At 41.6% G+C, this 24137-nt stretch overlaps 1 protein-coding gene across 4 annotated transcripts in view; it reads right to left on the reverse strand.

Moving 5' to 3' along the window:
* Nucleotides 1–24137, reverse strand: part of dlgap4a (discs, large (Drosophila) homolog-associated protein 4a) — a 58492-nt gene that overhangs the window by 13184 nt on the left and 21171 nt on the right. For 2 of the 4 annotated variants that reach the window (XM_019890761.1, XM_019890762.1), the window contains 4 exons: nucleotides 2036–3273; nucleotides 1519–1754; nucleotides 1142–1219; nucleotides 497–644 (listed from right to left, as the gene is read on the reverse strand). In XM_019890761.1, the coding sequence (XP_019746320.1) occupies nucleotides 497–644; nucleotides 1142–1219; nucleotides 1519–1754; nucleotides 2036–3211 (1638 nt within the window). In that variant the 5' untranslated portion in view covers nucleotides 3212–3273. The remainder of the gene's footprint in view (nucleotides 1–496; nucleotides 645–1141; nucleotides 1220–1518; nucleotides 1755–2035; nucleotides 3274–24137) is intronic. The other 2 variants (XM_019890763.1, XM_019890764.1) reach the window with 1 other exon arrangement.

The raw sequence follows: 24137 nt of genomic DNA on the forward strand, positions 1-24137 counted from the left end.
TTTTTAGTTTTGATTTTGAGCAGCAAATTTGGAGTTACATATTGGTGCTCACCAGGAATGCATAGGCAAAATTGCACAAATTTTCACTTGAAAGAATAGTGGCGATCTTGGGATTTTTTTCTGTTCAATTTTCAAACTGTGTAAATTTAATACACTTCATCTTCAGCATGTTTAGTGCCACTTTTGTAAGTAACCACGCCCCCGTCCAGGCCACGCCCCCGTCCAGGCCACGCCTCTTCCGCTTTTTTCATTACTCGCCATTGCCATGTATGAGTTTTAGAGACGGGGCCAGATTTCACACGGTCTCATTTTGCGAGTGGATTGAGACAAGATCATTTCAGTCTTTTATGTGTGAATGTACAATGAGTGCCTTGGCTCAATGAAGATTGGGGAACACTGGTATAAAGTCCAGTCTCTGACACACACACACACACACACACACACACACACACACACACACACACACACACACACACACACACACACACACACACACCTGAACGGCGGGTCCTCTGGTTAAAGTAGCGGAGCAATGGCTGAAATCTTTCCGTCCGTGGCCCGGTGATGTCTCCAGTGGGCTCACCAGGCAGTCTAAGTTGTCGAGGCTCCGATTTGTGGACAGCTCTTTTAGGGAGGGCAGGGAGCTGTGGAACAGAGTTCAATAATCAGCTTTTAAGAGGACATTCAGAGAGCAGTGCAGAGAAAATTGGTTTTATATCCAGGAGAAACTTGAAATCCTACTCCAAAGTTCCTCTGGGTATTTTTAGATGAGAAACGGAGATATGTGAAGAGTGACTGAGTGGGTTTAAAATAGCAGTGCAGAGGAAACATTCATTTGTGAGGAATTAAGCTTCATATGTCATTATTTGACTTGTCATAGCTCGCAACTATTTCTGGCAAGTTTCCTCTGTTCTGGACTGAAAAATTGGCACTTGTGTTCGTGAAATTTCTGTGCTCCGAGCAGGAGGGGACTTGAAGGGTTACCACCACTTTGCATGTTATGCAAAAAAGGGCTTCATAACAAGGGAAGTCTTGTGAAATGGGGAATGTTTGACCAAAAACGATGCTGGGTAGTGGGGGTAGGGCAAGTGAGGTGGGCTCGGGTCATTGGCCATATAACCTGCCCGTGGATTGCACTGACCTCAGATGCTGCATAGAGCATGCACTCTGTAGTGGAGACCAAAGAAAATCCTCCCGCATGAGAGCGTAGCAACGAGGCCTGTCGGTGTGGACGAAGGGGTAAAACACATGGCAAAAATTCACCTATCCTTGTTTTATTCCAACAATACAAATGGGTTTCGATGACGTATTCTCCTTTAGCTAGAGCACAATCTGAACAGTTGAAGCAGCATGCCCCTATACAAGCAACAACTTCCATTTTTGACGAGGTGTTGCCCCCTGCTGTCTATTTTTGGAAGACCTGTGCCACCCGAGCTTTGAGTCAATTTCTGCTGGAATGTGGAGTGCTAGATTAAATTGGAGATCTATGAAGATGACCTCTTGTACTGTGGGACTCACTTGCATGCAGGTGGAGGAGGCTGCTGCTCACTGAAGGACTGCTGAGTGGCCTTCAGATAGCTCTGGCGACGGGCTGCAGATTTGGGAGAAGGTTTGGGGCTACCCTCCGAGTCATCGCTGCCCTCCATGTCTCCCATTGCTTTCACATAGCTGCCACTGCGCATCCTTCGACATGGAATTTCTGTTCCTTTGGCTCGGCCGGGGCCTAACGTGCCAGCCCATTCACCTAGTGGAACCTGAATTGTAGAAACACATTTTCATTTCGGACTTGTCGATGCAATCCAGAAATCTGCATTCGTCCTTAAGATGTTGCTTAGTGTACTTTGGGTTTGTTGGGACTTTTTGTGAAATATGACTATGGGCTTGAAATATAGTTGTGGAGGCTAATGAAATGAAGATTTGTAACTAAAATGATTGGATACAGGCATGTTGCGGGGTGAAAACCAGCATTGACGAGTATGCTAAACACAAATAACTTTAAATTGAAGAATGAAGATGAACTCACTGGTACGCCTACCTGAAGGAACTGGTTGGCCAGATCCTGGTGGCATGACTTTGTTTTTAAAAGGGTCCTGTTGACTGTAGCCGAGCCTTTCTGCAACACTTGTCGGGCCTGATTAAAGGTGAGATTGGACCAGGATCCCCTCTTCACTAGCGTATCATCCTTGCTCCGAGCTATTCCTTCCCCGTCCTTGGATCCAACCTTTGATACGGGACACCCCAGGAGCTTGAGGTCACTGCTGCTTTTTGAGGACTTGAGAGAATGTGCAGAAATGGTGTTGTAGCCCTGTGAGATATGTCTAGGGTGGGCCTGGATGTCTGATATCGCTCTACCAAGTGTCATCATACATAATGGGTTGCGGTAACCAACAGCAACGGTGCCGGCTTTGGTAGTATCACTGTCAAGAGTGTTGTCTGAGCTCCACAGGCCTAATGCATTTGCCCTTGATTTCTGCTTTTGTCCTTCAGTCTTAGCCCTATCTTTACTCTTGCTCCGGTGGGGGGGTCTACCGCTGTCCTCACTGGTTCCGGTGATTGCATTTCCTTTTACGGAAGCGTTTTCCAGGGATTGAGATTTAGCAAAGAGCTTCTGCACAGAATGCATCAGGTGGCGTATCCGTCCTGGACTCTCACTCCGTTGTTTCGACATACGTCCTCTGTGAAATTGCAAAGTGCTGAAGCCGTCCCGCTGCAGGGGCAGATGCCGTTCCAGTTGATCCAGGATGTTGGATGGTAACCGATTCATTTTGGCTGCCGCTGCAGAGGAGATGGTGGCTGATCCACTTGTGATCATGGGAGTGCCAGTGAGACCCAAGCCCAGGCCCATGCCTGTTGTCACAGAGGTGGATAGTGTACCTGCCCTGCTGCGCTGCCCTGCTCCCACACTGCCTGCCATACAGCCTTGGGGACAGTCTGACTGCTCTGTCTGCGGGGTGAAGTGGAGACGAGGGAAGGTGCTGCTGTTGGACATCTGGTTGAAAGGCAGAAGGCAGTCTGGAGCTAAGGCGGTTGGGCTAGTGGGAGCATACTGGTGGAAGTGAGGATCCAGGGTGCCATAGTGCTTGATGGTTGGGCTTAACATGAAGGAGCAGTGAGGATCAGAGGTCAAAGGGCAGAGAGCTTTCTGCGGGCACCCTGCTGGCTCACACGAGTCAGAGAGATGTCGACTGCGGTTGGCTCCTAACCCTTTCATGGTGGCCGGCGGGTTGTCTTTAGAGCATGGCGGCTGTCACTGCAGGACCTGTAGTGCTCATCCTGCAATTAAGGGAGATCTGTTATTGTGGCTTTTTATCAAATATGCATTCTAAAAGATTGATGCTAGTTTGTACAATTTACCTATGGAGATTCTGGCGTACACAGCTTGAACAAAGTCTCCCAAGAAAATTACAGAATGTAATTGAGCCAAACAATAAAAAATATATCTACTTAAATACCACCAGAGGGAGTTTGAGGTCTCAGGACAGGGATTTTATATAAACACACCTGATATATTAAAATGCAAACATACATTTTAAAAGAGATAGAAAAGAACATCAAGCTCTATTGTAAAACATTAAAAAGAAGCTACAATCGTATTTTTAATTAAGTAGGAATGTTTACCCACAATCCTGTTCTAATGCTTCTTGTTGTTGAGCTGATTTATAGTGATGTATATGTAAATCAGCAGAATATTGAAGATGTTCCTCTCCAAAGTAGGAATTGAACCTTGTCCATACAGCCTACTCCTTTCATCTTAAATACAATTATTTTTGTCTTTTGTGGTGACTCTGAACTCTGTCTGAAGTATTTGTTAACTAAGATGGTCACGGGGAGTCTTCGCTAGCAAGACAACACAAAGTCATTTAACATTTTCACTTGATGAATGTGATGGTGATTTCTTGTGAAAAGTGAACAGGCATTCGGTATGCAGATTCTGTCTTGTGGGTGCTGGAGAGATGATCCACGAAGGAATGGGGGAGGGCAGGTCAAGCATTTTGATAAACCAAATTGTGAAAACAAATAGATTGGGCTACATTTCAGTCATGCTTGTGAAAGTCGTTTTCCAACACAAGCCCTTCTCCAATTATGTCAGCACATCAACTATAATACTATATCATCATCGTCGCACCAAACCAGAAGGTTACACACCACAAACGAGACGATCTGGAAGGCAATAAAAACAAAGAGCTCAACTACAGTGCCATGTCCTATCACAGAGCTTCAGATTTTTAAAGCCTTTTGGTGGAATCATATTTCATCAATTTTAGAAAAGCCTCATAATTCAGCCAGCAAATCCAGGCTGCATTTGCATTTGCACTCTAACAGATGCTGTCTGTATCATAGTGGAGTGAGTCACTGATCCGTCAATGGTGAGAGCCCTGTTGCCACCGCCGGCATGAAATCTTGCCTGGGAGCTGAATGTGATGAGGCACACACATTTTCCCAACACTATTGCTTTGTTACCTCTCACAGCTCTTTGACCTCCCATGCAATCTCCGTTGCGCGGGAGCAGCCACTTACGTGAGTCAGTGTTCCTGGATGGGCACAGCAGTGTGCTGACAAAATGCACCACCAGCGTTTTACAATATCGCCACATGCTGTATCTCATCCACTCCAGCTGACTGCATCCCCTGCGAGTTGGCGTCCTGCAGGCGCCACTGCTGACACACTGACAGACACCGACCTACACACTAACACGCAGATATTGCTAACCTTACGCCCACCCACCTACTGCACTGATGAACCCTCGTCAAGTGTTGAACATCACGGGGCCAAGATGAGAAGTATATGAATGTTCAACGTTGGAAGCACCTTCTCACAGGTCCAAAGCATTTTTTTGCACAATGGAGGGCAGCAGGCTTCTTCATAACAACACGGTGAATGAAATGGATTGTGTGTTGGTAACGGCGGCTTGTAAAACTCAATATCTGGCTCAGAGAATCTTTCACATTCAGTTCACTGGATACTAGGGAGTCACTTATTGATGCACATGTGTCTCATTGAAGCCTATCATCAAATGACAATTAATATAGCTTAGAAGGTGAGTGATAAAAATGCTCCCAAAAGTATGAAACAAAATGTGTTTGTTTTTTTTTAATGGTGGAATCACATTTTGACTGTAAAGGCACTGGACCTCAATCATAGGAACTTCATAATCTGCAAGGGATCAGTAAAATAATCAGTTCGGCTCGAATGTCAAACTTATTTTTTTCTGTGAAATTCAACACTGTAACAAGAAGCACGCACAATTAAAATATTTTTTTAATGATTGTATTACTGCCCTAACTCAGCTGGGATAGGCTCCACCACACCCACAAACCCTCGAGAGCATAGAAATACAGTGGATGGATGCTGATTGTTTTATTTAAATTTTTGTCTGTCTTTTATGTTCAGAACTTTCTTGCAACACCTTCGGTTGTTGCTATACTGCAGTATAAAGTTGAGTGACATTTACGACACTTGAATTATGAAAGGTATTTCAATGTTTTTAAAAGTCAACACAATTTTAGTTTGACACCGCTTTTCTACAAGATCCACCTGCACGTCAAACTTTCAATCGAGGTTCCGTGCACCCAAACTTAAACTTAAATCATGTTGGAGACCCCTGAGACAAACAAATCAATTTTGCTCATCAATAACTCTACTATTCATCTTGATCATCTAAAATAGACATACATACCGGTATATTTTGAATTATAATACTGTACTTGATGTTTTTGGTCCCATTCAAGGTGACTCAGCTGGGATAGAGGGTGTCGCCAAGTGCCCTCCACCGACGACAAGTCTTTATTGATTAAAATCCGTTTTCATCACCACTTTCTATTTGGCAGAAACTGTCCACTGATTTCACATCATTGCACTGTGTCTTTGTTGTGATACTGTATTAGAATAACTACTGTTTTTATTTATCATATCTTTATTTCTGGAGCCATGTACCTGATTTTGCATTATAAATTAAAATAAGCAGTCTTATATCAACCGATAATAATAATGTTAATTTTAATACTATTCATCAAACTGTTAGCATGGAGTCGAGTAAGTTCAAAGAAGCAACATGTAAAATATGTTGCAAGTCGATTAATTTGTTAAATGTGCCCTGTAGGCTTTTTTAGCGCTGAAGCAAGAAAAAGACAAACGACAAGATTAAAAAATAATAACAAATCCCACTGAGATTATTTTTCAACAGAGGTTTGCCATGTAACAAATGCACTTTGACACAAAGATGATCCTCCCAGGGCCAGTGAAAGTAGTGCTCCTTTTTCACAGTCACCATCATTGGTCCATTGGGAAGTGCATAACGCCACGCAGCCTTATGATGACATATAGCTCGCCTGATAACAAGCAGAACCAAGAATACCGGAATGTGTCAGTCGCCCTGCAGCACTGTAATACATGTCTCAAGTGGTCACGCGGTCCCCGACAACCACCCCCACCTCTCGCCTCTAGTGATGAGCAGAAGTGAAGAGAGTAAAATATCGATTCTGCTTTTGCTCCTTGTTCAAAGGGTGAATATGTAGCAGCTTTGTTTTGAATCGTCTTTCTCAGAGCCATTTCTAGTATTGACACTATGTATCAGTCCTTTTCCTTAATTAGTATCCTACTGGTTTTCAAATGTTTCTATTTGTATCCTCTTATGGCAGAGCATTGGTGTCTTGTTTTTGCACCCAGTTTAACAGCCTGTGAATCGGTGGCTCTTTCCCAACCGATCTTTTATAAGTACATGGTCCAGATTTATGGTAACGGATACTTGAGATGAGCCATGCGTTCTCCCCGCTGTGCTTTGAGAAGCTTCTAATAGCTTGTTGGTGATGTCATCTGTGCTTCCTGCTTATCAGATCAAGTGTTGTTCTTTGCAGGCTTTCGAAACCACAGAAAATCTCTGCGACAGCACGATTTGCAACATGTCTGCTTGCATACATACATCTGACCACAATACTGTCTCAAATAAAATGCCTTTACAAAGAATAATGTTAAGTTTTTGTAAAAAAAAAAAAAAAATCATAACTAATTTTCACTACACTCAAGCTGCAAAATGATCAGTTTCAGTCAACAATGTGCTGTACCTGGATCTATTTTATTGACTTGGAAATGTACAAAAACAAAAACACGACATCCACAAAATGGCGGTTGACACAAATGAGAATTCCACGGATACTATGTGCGGAATTACATCTATCAATTTGTTTTCAATTTTGTTGCCAAATGGCATCAATATTGGTTCGAGTACGAGCTATCCACGTTTGAATGTCAAATTTAATTTATATCTACATAGACAAATGTTGTTCATCCATTTTCTGAAGAATTTGTCCTCATTCGGGTTGCACGTGAGCAAGAACATATCCCTGTTCACTTCGGTGGTGGACTGGTCACCACTTACCAGTTAATTACCATCCATCTATAGGCAAAAAAAATCTATTTCCACTCATATTCGTACCTACGGAAAGTGTTAAGAGTCAGGGCCAGATTTCACACTGACTCATTTTGCGCGTGGATTGAGACAAAATCCTTCCATTTTTTTGTGATGTGTGAATGTAGAATGAGCTGGCTCAATGAAAATTGGGGAACACCGGTATAATAGCTGAAAAATAATAGCCATTTAAAATATTTTACCTGGTTAATACGTTTTTTGTTCCCTTAAACTCAGCTCACAGTGTCAGCACATCTGTAAGTTGTCACTGCCATCCTCACGCACAATTGTAAATTTTCATCCGGGAGGTGACGTGCACAATGTTTATTTTTAAAATACTTCATTTAGCACCCAGGATTAAACGTTCCGTTTCCTTGAGAAACTTCTCTTGGAATTGTAATGGTCGGTTTTCTCCCGAGACAACTTTTTATCATCTGTCCGTGGGGGTCTGCTAGCAGCTACTTATTAACGTACATTTCATGCCTTGACCTGTCGCAGGAATTGAGCAAATCAGTTTCTTCTTGCACTATTTCAAGGATTGTCAGCGTGTGGCATTTAAAGAGAAAGAGGAGCCGATTCAATTGCTGGCAAATAAAGTCAACTGCGTTCACACCCACAACACTGCAAAACGCCTTTTTCTTTTGTTGTAAATCCACCACACTGTGCCCGCTTGTACCCATCTGTGAAAATACCAAAACAATTATTTAGACTGCACAACGTGTAGACTTGCGTTGGGGCACAAAAAATAGTGCCCTAAGCAGGGTATTTTGAGGGACACATTGTACATTCATATTTATGTTAAGAATAAATGGTATTTATAATCCATTGAGCAGAATTCCCTTCACTACTTTTTTGGCTCTGATAAAAAAATCACAAAAAACTCAATCTTTAAGTAGTCTTTTCTGTGAATACTCATTTACTCAAGGAAATGTTGGGAGGACCATTTTTAATTGTGTCATATTCTAAAATAACATTACTCCTACTTGAGTGACATTTTCGATGACCCGCCTCCTGCCCTTAGTGTAGCTTTGCATAACAAAATAAAACGGCATCCACAAAGTTCACATTCTCCAAAAAGTCTCATCCTAAATGGTATCTGTCAGAATGATCAATGTAAATCAGGGTCTAATATGCCTGAAGGTAAAAAAAGTATCAAGAAGATATTTTGACTAGTAGCTGCAAAGCTCCCAATATCCGTTCATTCAAACAAGGTTTAATTACCACGAGCCATATAAATAGCACTGGGATGCTTTTTTCCTGCAGTGGGGATTCAACTGCCAAATGTCGGTCAGTCGTGTTGATAGAGGAGCTAAGAGGTTAGAAGAAAAAAAGTCTTACTTCTTATTCCTGTCATTGATGATATCAACAGACCAAAAAAAAAACCAACAAAAAAAAGAGATAGTGCGTATGTGATGATGCCACTTTATCAAACATGTTGCTCTGAATGCAAAAAAACACTGAAATATTCAGGGGTAAATGGAAATTGGATGCTCATCAGTGCTTTGCCCATTAAAGCAATCCCAGTGCGCACCTCACCCTTGTTCACCTCTGCATGCACTGACGTGTAATTACAGAGAGGTTATACTTTTCCCTCAGGCCATTTACCATCCTGACTGCACGCCTTCTGCTTTCTTTCTAACACGCTTTTGCGCTTTGACATTGCCCGGCCACACAGATCCATTGCGAGTCGGAATAATGCCAGTATTAATACTGGCCAAACACGGAGCCGTGCAATTGGGTATGAGCAGCAACACTCGATTAAATAATATGATCTCAAATACGTCTCTATTTTTGTGGCCCCATGAAGCACAGAGCAAAAAAAGCAGTGCAAATGCTGCGATCCGTGATTAAATGACTCTTGAAGTTGTGCTGGTCCCGGGCGAAACAGGACATAATTTAGCCAATAAGCTGCATGCATTTCCCTGCACCGTCACGTGCGGTTGTGTCATGCATGCTGAACATGAAGAGCCTGGTGTGAACACTCTCACACTAGCCATGTATTGCGCTCCACACTCGACCCCCAGGGAGTTATTGCATGCCATCGGTGATAGCTGGCAGCGTGAATCCTCCGCCAGTGCTCGTTTTAAGAGGCTGTCAGAGCTTTAATGGTCTTTAGGGGCTCGGCCTTAAATAGGAAATGCTTTGGTCTGTTCTAGAAAGAGAGGCAGAGGAGACAATAGTATTCGATAGTGAGCAGCACCATTTGCCTTTTTTTTGTTTGTTTTTTTTTTGCTTCCAAACTGTTGGGGCTAAAGCTGTGCAAGCTGGATTAAATTGGATCAGTTTTATGTTGAGCTGTTGCGGTTTATCCTTCTCCATGCATGCTGTGCCCCCTATTTCAACTGGCCCTAAATTGTCTGCTGCCACACACGCTATAGTAACACACAGCAAAATGATCCAATTGTTTCGACATTTTTAGGCTTGCATTCTCTCTGGTGACAGATTAGAATTGCGGAATATCATTTTCAGAACTCAACAACCTCAACTAATGATGTCACATCCAGAACAAAACGTTCTAATTTAATTGAGCAACATCAAAGGTATCCACTTCTATTCGCATAATCTCAAGAGCTTTGCCTCTATCATACTCCAATCTGGGATCTCACATTAAACGGATTTCTTGGAGATTGCCACACACAAATCCTATGGGAGAGATCTCCAGCTGCTTAAATTGGAACCCAGCACTCAAGACAAGAGTGCTGGGTTCCAATCTCACTGTAGCATGAGGGGAATTAGAGCATCAACAGTCGGCAACCAGGATTTAGGACTGGCTGTGTATACCGTATGGCCACCATGACTGTTACCTCTGCAGGAGTATCAGCTGTGATCAAAATCATCTCCGATCCACTATATAGTAATCAATATCCAATGAACCCCTATTGTTCATTGGATATTGTGTGATATTGGGATGTTGTGTTCTGCAATTCATGTTTAACCCATATTTAATTGAATGCACAACAAAGATAAGATATTTAAATGTTCAAACTGCTAAACTTTACTGTTGATTTTAAATTTTCTCTGACAAGGCATATCTGTGAGTGCTACTCAAATATTCGTTTGCAACATGTTGGTGGAACCATCACCAATGAAATGAAAGCGTAGCCTATTTGAACACAATTCGTTGCGAAATGTAAACCTAACCTCCGTCAGTCACAATTGACAATACTGAGATAATATGCAAACAGTGAAGTTCGTTCTTCTTTAAGTCCCCCCCCCCCAAAAAAAAAGTTATCAGTAACAGTGGCAACGTAAAATGGCTGCCCTCTGGCTTGAGCCAAGAGGAGACTATTAATAGACCATCAATAATTTTTCTGATGCACTTACATGTGTATTACACAAGGATCAACTGTGCAAGTCACGCTTTTAACAAAGTCTACTTGGCACCCAAATTGGAAGTGATATCTTCATTTTGAAATGCCAGCGATAAAGGAATCAATTTTACTGATCAATCACAGTATAGTATTCATCCTGATCATCCAAAACCAGATAAACATACATTTTGAAGGGCTTTTATCAAAATATTTCAGATTTAATTTTTTGTCCCATTCAAGATGACGCAGCTGGGTAGGAGGGCGGCATCCTATAGTGCCCTCTCTTGACAAGCCACCATTGGTGTTGCCAAGCAGACCATTAAGTGTGCTTGGCAATTGCCTGAAGATGGCTGTATCGCACGTGGTTTTAAATTACTCATAATTCCGAGTTGCACCTATGGCAGCAGTGGCAGCAGTCATTGCATTCGTTCATTTTGTGTCACACAGTTGATTAACAGATTATGCCAATCATGTGGGACAAGTGGAAAATACAGTTCATCTCATTAAAATGGAAAGAAGTCATAAAGTAAAGCCAAGGATTTGCTTTTGCAGTCAGAAAAAACGAAAAGTTGTGAGCGTCAGTCCTGATGGATTGTAAAATGCTGTAGGACAGAGACTGAAACTGGGTCCGTCTCCTGGGTATGGTATTCTTGTCACCCTGAGGTCTGTTCGGCACAGACTCAGAAATGTGTGAAAATGTGCACGCAGCTGCTGACTTCGAGCAGGCAGCGCAGCCCTGACAGTTGTACTCGCCGCTGTGTGTTGATTTGGAGATATATATATTTATATATAAAAATATATTAACCAAGAGCTAGGATAAATTGCATTTTTAAAAAAGTCTGTACTCGTGGCCTTAAAAAGCTGATCTACTCCACACATTCATCAGATGATTTCATTTGCCTTTCGAAATAAGTGACACTCATCGAATAGTTAACATGATCGTGTGAGCACAGACATTCCTTCTCACGCTGTTGGCAGTTCAGATTGTGTGGCCGAGTCACAATGCTCGTTCGTGACAACAATGGTAATTGGACACGCCAAGCATCGTGTCATCACAGAGCTATTGCACCAACGAGGCGATACTGTGCTCCTGTATCAACAAAAACAAGTGAAAAAAAAAGATCCAAATGTACAGAGTGTTATATTTAGCACAAATGAAAAAAAAAAAAAAAACCTGAAAACGTGCATCCAAAGCTCCTTAAGAGATTTCAGTTATTGTGAAGGTTATCCATCTTGGGCCATCTTTATGAGCCTTCTGTTCTTTACATAGAAGCCTGCCTTGTGTTGACAAAGGGCCGTTTTGCTCTGTTGACGCAAAAGTCTTTTTTTTTTTTTTTGAGTGCTTGGACTTGCCCACCTTTTCATTTATGAGGATTCTCTTGCCAGACCTCTGACACTCCCACTGCGCACAAGATGTGAATGAAGGTGAAACAAAATCACAGAGGCGCAAATCATGGGCAGTGTAGGTTGTGTGCAAATCTCGAAAATCGAAATGTACTTGACCTGTAACTGACATTGAAATTTTAAAATGCTTTATGGAGCAGATACTTGACATGTACTTCAAATTTGAACGAGAGCATGCTTTTTTTTCACTGAAAAAAATAAATCTGATTTTAAAAAAGTACCGTAAATAAAACAGCATACAAGCCTTATGACCGCATGTGTGTTTGAAATTCCATCAATTAAAATGAGGGTGAGCTTACTGTAACAGACGTGAGTTAAAGTTCATGACTATTTAAAAAGAAATAGCATATCTTCCTACATGTATGAATGATTTTAGTGCGTGTGTTTAGTTGTACAGTAACCTCCACCTGAGGTGTCATTAGACAGCTTAAAGCACATTCAGAGAGGGCCGAAACACATCAGGTAACACAGCTAAAATTATTTATGACCCTTGTGAGAAGAAGCAGTACAGAGGAGTGTGTTTTGCCTTACTCGAGAGTACCGGTAGGCAACTCCGGTCCTCGAGAGTTGCAATCTGCTTGTTTTAGAAGTTTCCCTCTTCCAACACACCTGATTTAAAAGGTCAGGATCCTTATAAGGCTTCTGCAGAGCTTGTTGATAAGCCGATCATTTGAATGTGGTATGTTGGAAGAGGGAAACCTCTAAAACAAGCAGGCCTGTGGCTCTCGAGGACCGGAGTTGCCTTCCCTTGCCCTAACTAAGATATCATTCAGAAGACAATATCCAACTTGCATCCTGCCAAGAACACGAGAGGAGAAACTGATGCTGCAAAAGTGCAAAATGGACAGACATAAACAGACTGTAAATGTGTGCTCAAAGTTCTGGTTGCATTCAAGTTGTCACATGGACAACCGGCAGAAGAAAGTGTAGACTAAACATTTGTTTCCTAGCTACCTTCCTCGATAAGGAAATGTTGGAACGGAAGACCAGATTAAGCACGGCTGCGTGCTAAACCTGTGACCGGAGTAGACTACGTTTCCCAAAGTAGTGTCGGTGGGAAGGACACTCATTTACCAGATTGATGGGCCACTTTATTGCCTGCCACCTCTCCTCCGTCTCCCCCGTCATCCCATCCTTGCCACGGTCTTGCAGAGCCATTTCCCTCCTAATCTGGCCTCTCTCTCTCTCTCTCTCTCTCTCTCTCTCTCTCTCTCTCTCTCTCTCTCTCTCTCTCTCTCTCTGCTGGCTCCCAAGCACACGCAAACAAACACACTCCATCAATTCATGAAGTATCCCTTGCTGTCTTTTCCCAATACAAACACATGGACCCGCAAAAATAAGTTTCTATGAAAATAAGGTAAACTAGGGAACATTCGAAAGAGCAGTGAATTCCAAATAAATATCCTATACTTTTTGTTCTTCTACATTCTTCCTTTCATAACTTTGCTGCTGTACATTGGGAATTTCTCCATTGTGAGACGAATAAAGGTTTTCTTATTCTTAAACAACAAGTTTACCACACATGTGAAAATTGCTGACTACTTTTGTCTTTTTTGTTTTCAACAGGCCCAAGTTGACACAAGCAGTCTAGCGGATCCCAGCAGTCACATCACACACGCCGAACCAGATCAGTGATCAGCTGGAAAAGTGCCGCCTCATGCATAAGTAAACGTCACCCTCTTGTCTGTGCCTACTCTGCACACCTGAACTCACATCGACACGCAAAGATATGACACGTGAGTCCTCGGGCTCTTATCTGAAGAACACATATGATAACTTATTCATAAGAGTGAAGCAGACCATAAATTGCAAGTGGCATATGGATTTTGATCCCCAAAGCCGAATAACAGGAGGAGCAACACATGGCGCCACAGATGTGGCAGCCAATGCCACTGAGCTCACTGCACCTCAATGACCTGAGAAAGATCAAGGGCGTAAAATAAATCAAAACAACACATTCTAAAAATCCGTTACATTGGAACCTTTCCTCTTCTGTCAACGCACCAGGAGCACTCACTACAATGTCACAGGCTGGATATGGCATCGTAGGTCTTTTTATTTATTTTTTCTAAACGTTTTTGGAGCCCTGAGCTATGAGTGACTTTTGCGGTAACGGCTTACACTCTGACGCTGAATTTTGCCAGTACCGTATTCTGTTTTGACGGGTGCTGCGTTTTCAAGGGCAGCATTGATAATGTGGCGATCATTATCGATTTCCCGCAGGTAATCATCAATTGTCACATTGCAGATGTCAGCAGGCTGAATGCGCTCTCGCAAATGGCCCTGTGATGAATGGAAACAATGCGCCCGACTGTGGCCGCTGCCTCTGTACTCGCTGTCAGGCCAATAATTTAAGAGAACACACACACACACACACACACACACACACACACACACACACACACACTATAATAGTACTACAAGTTCTATTGCATCACAAGTAAACACAACAACTGATATTAATGATAAAACACATATGTACAGTGAAATAGAAATGCATATGCCCTTTTATTAATTTTTGGAGGGGCATATTTTGCTCACTTTAATGTTCAAGCAGTGCTTTAAGTGAAAAAAAATAAAGAAGTCCTCCCCTTATTTGACTATTGTCAGGTACATTAGGCAATGGGTAACAGCAGATCATTAAAGGGTAAGTCAACCCCCAAATTTTCTTAACCATAATATGTTCTATGCAGCCAGAGTAGGCAAAACACAGCATTCTGATTAATATTGCATATGTGGAATACGGTATGAGTTAAGCAGTAAATGCCACCCGTTTTTGTCGATCTCAGGGAACAGCCATTTTGCCACTTGCTGAAGACTGAAAATGACATCAGTTGCTCAGGGCTCAGGAAATGACCAATAAGCTTCAACAGGTGAGCCATTGTTTCTTTCTTTTTTTTTTTTTTTTTGTCTTGTCTGACATGCCATTTTGTCTTTCTCACATTTTCAAGGTGAGCTTCTCATCCCAAAAAATCAAAATGATTTGGCTGGAATAGACAGTACTTTTTTTTTTTTTTTTAACTGGGCTATGGGGCGCTTATTATTGAGACCTCAGAATCTTGCCTGGCAACAACTTGAGCAGGGATGGGCAACTTAATTGCTGGAGGAGGGCGGAATTTTTCATCAGTGCTACTTGAGAGGGGTGTGGGGGGACAAGCCAGGACCTGCCTTAAAAGTTTTAATGAAGCACTAAACATTTATAATGATGGATATGCTTAAAGCAAAACTACACTCTCTTGAAAAGAGTCTTGTGTGTTTTGACCTGCTTTGAGGGGATTTTGAGGAGGCGAGAGTTGTGAGATTCTCACCAGAGCAGATGTCAGCACCCTGGACAGCACCACCAAGACAAGCCTCCCTGCCAATCAAGTCAAAGACTGCCGGCTGTCAGCTTTGCACCAGGCAGCATTAGCAGGGCATATCTCTTGACACTCTGCGGAGATTTAACCTCAGCTTATGTGCAACTTCATCATGTGTTACATCCTCTCCAGCTGGATCTCATTTGTGCCTTTGGACTCATGTGTCAAAGGTCACATTGTTCTCACACTCCGCATCCAGACCACGGCCTCTCACTTTATTGTCGCTGATATTTATATCAGCAAAATTCAGTTATATGTTCATGGTTCATTACATTTCATATGTAATCCTTTCATCTGAAGTTGACTACTGTACATATAATAGTAGAGTGAGTCTGTAAATTTGTCATCAACAGGAATTCATGTCATCCAACAGTCCTGCAGCAGGGCTGGGGGTGAAATTTAGTTCACTTTCAGACATTTCAGACATTCAGACATCTATTTTCGAAAGTGCTTGTTCTCCCATTCCATTACATTTATTTGATTTTACTGTCTTTTATTGCATACTTCTGGAAATGGTAGAATCTTGCATTCAACCTTTACTGTTCAACATTTTTAGTGGTTAAATCTGAATAATCCAATATTGACTTGCAATGTAATGAATCTAGTCTGCTAAATAATAAAACGAGGGCCTACATACAATCTTCAACCCATACACTATTTAATAACAATGATAATTCAACTGAAATTGGGGAAAAAGTGCAATGATTAAATATGAATTGAAAAGCAAGAATTTTCCAAAGGTAAACCATTAACAAACTATTTTCTCTCTAACAAGGGAAACATTAAAACTACAAACATCATGGATAATAACGAGATGTAATTGAAAAGCTCCATGAGGTCTGCTCAAATTGAGGAGATTATACGCACATGACCTAGAAAACTTTAGCTTATTCTTTGAACAGCTCGCTGCATTGACAACTTTCGAGGCGGTGAAGGAATGAAAAGGGAAAATAAAGAATGCAGGCACGAGAGAAGCATACTGGCAGCCTGAGAAGGTTTTTGTGTGAAAGATTTAGAGGAAATGATTGAAAATGCATGCAAGAAAAGAATGCTTGTCGCCTCGACAAAATTTGTTTGGCTATTTACTTTGGCAAACTCCAAGAAAATACAAGACAAGGATGCACATCTCTGGGTTAGATTTCCTCCTGCCGTTGGAAGTGATGTTAGATGAACCGCAAGTGATGTCAGACGATCCACCATAATGGATGTGGCCATCATATTAGAAATCAGCAATTACCGGTAATAATAATGGTAAAACTGAGTTTGAATGACATAGTACAACCAAAAGTCAAGACTATTGATGAAATGAGTAAATAGAGTGTGATAGCATCAAAAGTATGGCATAAAGTTGTCTACTGTCTAGAGAATATTGATGACAAATGCACTCCATTCTTACCGTAATGCCTATTCAGGTGACAAATGTCCAATAAAGACAATGTTTTCCAAGCTCATCCACCAGCCCTCTTGGGCACACTGTCTTTTGATTTTCTTAACTTACACGCAGATAATTACCACCGCACAGATCAGTAATTATGTACAAGAAACAGCACATGTATCTGTGGCTGGAAATAGTAATAAGAGCATCCCAAGGGATGTGGGATGCAGCCACTGACTTTGCAGCTTCAGGCAGTCTTTCTACATTAGTGTGTGTGAGGCCAGAAGCACATGTGTTGATATAGCGGGAAGATGCTTGAGAAATGAAATGATAGTTTCTGACAGATGATTTAGGTTGGTGAGACACAAACCCTCCTAAATTGAGTCATGCACCAAACATCGGTGACCTCTGTCTACGGTCGCTGCCAGAGCAAAACGTGTTAAAAGTAGTTATTGCTGAAGGTATTTAGCTCAGACAAGTGGGGACTTTTAGCTTGCTCGATCTGAGTCACTGCCTGGCGATACTTTGCCAGCCCTTCACTGCAGCCACCTTCACTTATCTTGACTTTGTCATTAGCAAGTGTAAAGCATTGAAATCAAGCCAGAGATGTGGGCAATCTAATTCTCAGAATTTAGTGATGACTGTAAATGATTTTTATTTCAAGTTTTGAAAGATAGAATTTTGGTTGAGCTAAAAACTACCAACTTGAGTTCATCCTGAGCTTGTTCTAAAATATTTACCAAAGAGGCTTTTTCTTGATGCTCTCCGAACATATTGACAGCCCAAAATATCCTGTGATAAAAAGGCTGAATCAGAGTAGAGGAAAAGTATACCAGGGTACGTGACCTTGGTCCGTTATGGTTTTAATCTGAGTGCACACATGCATCATCTCAGGTTCCTCCAGCTGAGCGTAAAATACAACTGGGCAGGTTTTGCTTCTTTATTGTGCACCTGCTCCGCAGGAGAGAAAGTAATAGAAACAGCTGCTTCTCCTCCTTGATTGCAGTGTCATTTTTGACAAAAGATCCACGTTGTGAGGTCGGTGGCGGGTTAGTGTCTCACCCGGTGTGGCTGTCACTTGCATTTGGTTCAGCTGAGAGTACAGGCATGTAACATCACATCTTGTTTGAGATTCAAAATGTTGATGGTTGAAAAATGATGTGAGCTTAGCACTCATTCACAAGACAGCAGCGCCAGATATAAACGTTGAACTGTTGAAATAATTACATGGTTGTAATCAATGGCGGCCAAAAACAGCATTCAAGACTTTTTCCTTCATCGCAAAAATCGCTATTTGACAGCGCAATATTAACCCTTTCAGGGACAGTGGTTACTACAGTGGACAGCTTATCATGTTATCAGGTTACAGAGTGCATGAAAGGGTTAATGTGTGGAACAACCACACTGTCTCAGGGTCTCCTGAAAAGTGATTACTTTGGTAGTACAGGGTTTTCAAATCACTTAACCTGTCAAACTGTAACTGTGTTTTCACAAACAAAGCCCGTTAGCTCCTCTTGTTCGCATTTGCAAAATAAGATTCCGCAGTGATACCATTTTTCTCTTCGCTTGTCTTCACTCGTCAATGTTTTGCACTGGGCGCAGTAAGCAAAATTGCTGCATTTGCGTAAACAGCAATAATTTGACAATCGTCCCGAATCCAAATAAGACTAAATCTCACTGATGGTGTTTGCATGTCTTTCTGATAATACACTCTATTAAAATCAGGTTTCAGAACATTGGTTCCGTTAACATTTCATGTGTAATGGAAAAATGGCATTCAATGGCCTTCGATTTTTTTTTTTTTTTGCTCATGTAATTTCAAGTGACGCATTTCTGTGCACACGCCCAAAATGCAGATGAACAAATAAACATTGGTAACAAAGCACAAGTGACAACATTGGGCAGCAACAACACAATACACAAACATTAAGAATAGAAAGAGGTCAGGCAGAGCTCATCATTTACATCATGAGTCTCTGAAGCACACTTGCAGTGTATAGTTTTGATTGACTGTGAGTGTGTCATTCAGCAGTGAGTACAGCCGTCATTCCACACACTTTGATGGCTTGTGCATACTGTATGTCCTGCAATCAGATTGGCACATAGCCAATACATCCATCCATCCATTTTCTAATCCGTTTAATGCAAATTCCACACAGAGCCGGAATTGAACCCTACACTTCTGCACTGTGAGGCGAATGTATGAACCAGTTGTCCACCGTGCTGCCACATATCCAATACATATCAGATATTATCCACCTACCATGACGCCTATCGGAACTGGACTTTAATCCAAGTTGGAAAGAAATTGGAATTGACTTACTTGATTCTTGCCAGGGTGTGATTATTGACACAAGGTAATTATAGTACAGTGTTAACATTTTTAGACAATAAGAAATCACAATCACAGGCAAGTCTAAAAGATTATATGAATTCATTTTTACGTCCAGTTTAAGTCTGGCGTGGCAAGCTGTCAAACTCTGTGCGAAGGTGGTTTAGACTATGTGTTGATACTTTCACAGATGCATTTAAGAAGGTGTGTGCTGTTGTGGGTGTGAACACAGTAAACTTGAGTCGCTGTCAATCAAAGCAGCTCCTCTTATTCCCTTTAAATGTGGCATGCAAGAGCCGCAATCGTTCTTGACATGGCAAAGGAAGAAACTGATTTGCTCGAGTCTGGCGGCATATCTAAACGTGCAAAGGATGTTTATAAGAAAACGCAAGGAGGCCTCGATCTTCCATATGATGTAATGTTGACCCGTGGAGACTGTCTTTTCCACCCTGGTCATTTGTGTTCAGATGTGAAACACACCGACTTGCCATAGCTGTGCCCCGGCCAGTGGAATGGTTTTAAGAAATTGAAAAAGACGATAATAGCAGATTCAATGAATTATTACTACAATAATTCAAAGATGCTCCAGCAGGTGTAAATTTTGGACAAATTTCCCCAACCAGTATGTCAAATAGGCTGGGCACACATCAAAGGAAATGCCCTCGGAACGCCTGCACGAAAATCAAGATACGCAACTTTTTACACTTAAGTCTCCAAAAAAGAGCCTGTGATCTTATTTTTTGGCCTTCATATAGCACCACAATGATTTTCATTTGTCCACTTTTAGCATTGAGTTTGTCAATTTCAAGTTATTTCAGCGTCAATGTCATTTATTGTTTTGGAATTTTTGAATGGAAGGTGAATTACAATTTAGCCGATGTTTTTAGTTCTGGACCTCCTCATACAGTTTTTTGGGCGGTAGTCGCACATGTCACGACATGCTGCGAAACTTCACAGGCTGTAATTAAGCGCACATATGACCACAATAATGTGATTATGATTAAAATAATCCTTGTCTTATTACTGTTGCTTTTCCACAAAAAAAACGCAATGTTTCACTTCACGTAAACATCCATCCGTATTACTTTTCAACAAGTTAGTTTCATAAAATAATGCTCCACAACATGTTAACGTTGCTCCTGCTCATGTCACTGTGAGTGCAGGCGCACAAAGCTGATTGCACGCAGGACCACCGTTGTTACATAATATGAAAGAATGAACCCACATTGTTGTGATTTAGGATTTGTAACAGGAATGGGAATAGGAAAAGTGATCTGACGCTTCATATTTCTACTCAGACAAGTCACCTACTGCTCGGTCTCAAATGTGGGAGATTAAAAAGCTTTTATTTGCTCCCTTGTGTTCATTAGCATAAGTCCTGTGGCGCGGTGACTGCGGCAGCTGTTTAAAAGACAGAGATAACTGCTTGAAAGCTTAAACGCCACATCTGAAATGACCGTGTGAGAGTCAGAGGGACTGATCTCAAGTGCCGTCTGAATGAGGACACCTGGATGTGGGGCATTGTTTTATGGAGCTCACCGTCACCACCACCACCACTGAGCTTTTAATCCACATCCTGCTCATGAGAGTCGCATCTTCACTTAGATAATGAATTATGAATCCGAGCCGGGATGATATTCAATATTAGATGAACTTCATTTGATGACAGTACCCTGGCCGACGTGTGGGACAATCCTCTCTCAGAAGCATCTACTCAGAGCTGAAGAAAAGCACATTATCGTCTCTCACCATGATGGGGATGCGCCACATGCATGCAGACTCGGCCCATCCATGAGTGTGTGTGTATTGTGTTTGAGTGGTTACAGTATCCCACAAAAAATGAATAGACTTCACATTTTTGACATTTTTGTACACTGCTCGAGTTGATTGGTCAGATCTTCACACCATCCTCTTTCACGGTGACATTTGGTGGTGGTTCGAGACCTTGTGCTCCACCATCTTCTATTTCGAAATGCTATTCAGATGCTCAATAGGCTTTAGGTCCGGAGACTTGCTTTGCCAGTCCATCACATTTATCCTCAGCTTCTTTCGCAAGGCAGAGCTCATCTCGGTGGTGTGTTCATCATGTTGGAATGCTGTTGGTTAATTGGGGCAGATGGGGATTTTTTTTTTTTACCCATGGTATACTCACATTTGTGGCTGTGTGTTGAGAAACAACCTATACACTGACAACCATTGACTCAAAATGCTATTTTTTCAGTGGTGTCCCATTAGGTACTATATACAGTACTAACAAATACATACTGTATAACATATCTATCTATCTATCTATATGTATATCGATATAGATATAGATACATATATATCTATCTATATATAGATATATATCTCTATATATATCTATATATCTATCTATCTATATCTCTATATCTATATATAGATATAGAGATATAGATATAGATATATACATATATACACACACACACACACACACACACACACACACACACCCATCCATCCATTTTTCGAACTGCTTTATCCTCACTAGGGTCGCAGGGGGTGCTGGAGCCTATCCCAGCTGTCTTCGGGCAGTGGGCGGAGTACACCCGGAACCAGTTGCCAGCCAATCGCAGGGCACACAAAGACGAACAACCATCCTTGCTCACACTCACATCGAGGGACAATTTAGAGTGTTCATTCAGCCTGCCATCCATGTTTTTGGAATGTGGAAGGAAACCGGAGTACCCGGAGAAAATCCACGCAAGCCCGGGGAGAAAATGCAAACTCCACAAAGGAAGGCTGGAGCCGGGATCAAACCCACGACCTCTGCACTGTGAGGTCGATGCGCTAATCACTCAAACACCAGGCCTCCCTATCTATTTATCTTAACTATAATATATATTATCATATCGTAAAAGACTTATAAAAAATGTGAGGGATGTAGTCACTTTTGTGAGAAACTGTAAACAAGGGCTTTCATACAATTGTGAAATTGTGAAAATAAAATACTTCCTCTGAAGCGAGCAGGTTGATTCGGCATGGCCTTTCTAAATAGTGAGAGGAGGATAAAAGTCACTCGTCACTACAGAACACATCAGGCTGTTGTTCCTTCTGCCTGAATACACAAGTGGCCAGGCTGCTCTTTTCCCTGCTCTGGCTGCATTGAAAAACGCGAAGATGCTCAACACAGAACTGTATTGTACATTTATGAGAACACAGGAGAGACTGAAGGTTCACTGGAGCGTTAGCAAGCACACGGAAGAAAAAAAAAACTAGTGCGACGAGCAGTCTTTAAATGCTGAGCTACTACTATGTGCCACTAGAAATACACTTGCTGCTTAGTGGCCCTTATCATTTTTACTACACTTATCACAGGTCATTAATGGATGAATGCTTAAAAAGTAATCATCTGCAAATAGCCTGACAGCTTAAAGATTAAAATGTACAGTCTTACGTAATACAGGGTCACAACCTTCCAAATAATAGTGCATAAAATCTTGCGGGAGGCAGGTCATTTATGGATCAATTACTATGGTATCCAACCACGTTTATTTGAAGAGGTCAAGCCTGATAGACATGCGTATCAGTTAGGTGTAAACTGTATTTGAGATGTGCTGCACAACATTCACGGTGGAAAAAATGAGTTTCCGTGGAAAATATGGCTTCAGTAAGGCACTAACAGTGTGCAAACTATTCATAGCCAGTACTATAATATACTATGCCATTACACCGTTATTTCTATAGTCAACTGCAAATATAGAACACACCTCCCTATAATTTTTGAGGAAAATTGGTTGTCAGTAATTATTGCAGAATTCTAAATAAAAGGGGAGAGAGGAGAAGATCTACACCAGGGGTGTCAAACGTACGGCCCGCGGGCCGGATCCGGCCCCCAAAGGACTTTAATCCAGCCCGCGAGATGATTATGTAAAGCAGTGGTGTCAAACATACGGTCCGCGGGCCGTTCCATCAGGCCCACAGGATAATTTAAAAGTGAAGAAAATGCATAAAAGACACAGAATAAATATTTTTAATAAGGTGCAATTCATTGAGTATCCGCTAGGGGACACTGTTTTGATCAGAGAAGAAGACAACAGCAGCCTCAGTCCATCACTGAGACAGACCCATGACAGCAGACGCTATCAATAGCACTCTCACATTTACACATTTAATAGCACGCTCCTTAGTTTGTAAGGTGTAGGCAGGGATTACATTTAGATTTTATATGCACGTGTAAATGGTTTAAAACTTCCCTTCTTTATAAATCTCGTTTAATCTTAAAGTGCATTACTCTATTTTTCAAAACCAATTACTTGTTAAAGTTTGTACAATCAGTGGGATCAGTTGCAATGCATATATGTGAATGATAAAAGTAAATTGCACATTTGTCGAAGGAAATGTAAGGTGCTTCATGAAATGTTTTGTAAAAGATATGTTCATTTAATTTCAACATTTTCCTAATGTTTTTGTGCTTCTTTATACCAAAACAAAGGAAAGACATATTGTTTTGGTTATTTATAGCAAAGTATGGTATCATTTTAGTGGTCCGGCCCACTTGACATCTACCCAGGCCGTATGTGGCCCACCATGTGAAATGAGTTTGACACCCCTGATCTACACTAAGACAAACTGAATTGTGGAGACGGTGGTCTGTAGAAATGAGTGCCAGTAACTAACTCTTGGAAGTGCTCTGCTCCCAGGGCTACCAGTCTAGTATTTTTTCAGTGTTTTTGACACCTTTAGGCCACCTTACTTCCTGTTTGTGTCCGGCAACGCAAAAGTAAGCCGAGCAACTCCAATAATTGGTGGTGTCACTTTTTGTACATGTGGACTACCTTGAAATACAATTATCAGTCGCAATCAAAACAACACTGGTTCACATAAAAACATTGATATTTTTGACCACAGATGGCATATTGGGTTATCCATGCAGCCATTTTCCATACTGGTTGTCCTCATTCGGGTCACAGGTGAGCTGGGTATACCATAGACG

This window comes from Hippocampus comes, unplaced genomic scaffold, assembly GCF_001891065.2.
Source record: "Hippocampus comes isolate QL1 unplaced genomic scaffold, H_comes_QL1_v1.1 scaffold174, whole genome shotgun sequence".
In the NCBI taxonomy this organism is placed as follows: domain Eukaryota; kingdom Metazoa; phylum Chordata; class Actinopteri; order Syngnathiformes; family Syngnathidae; genus Hippocampus; species Hippocampus comes.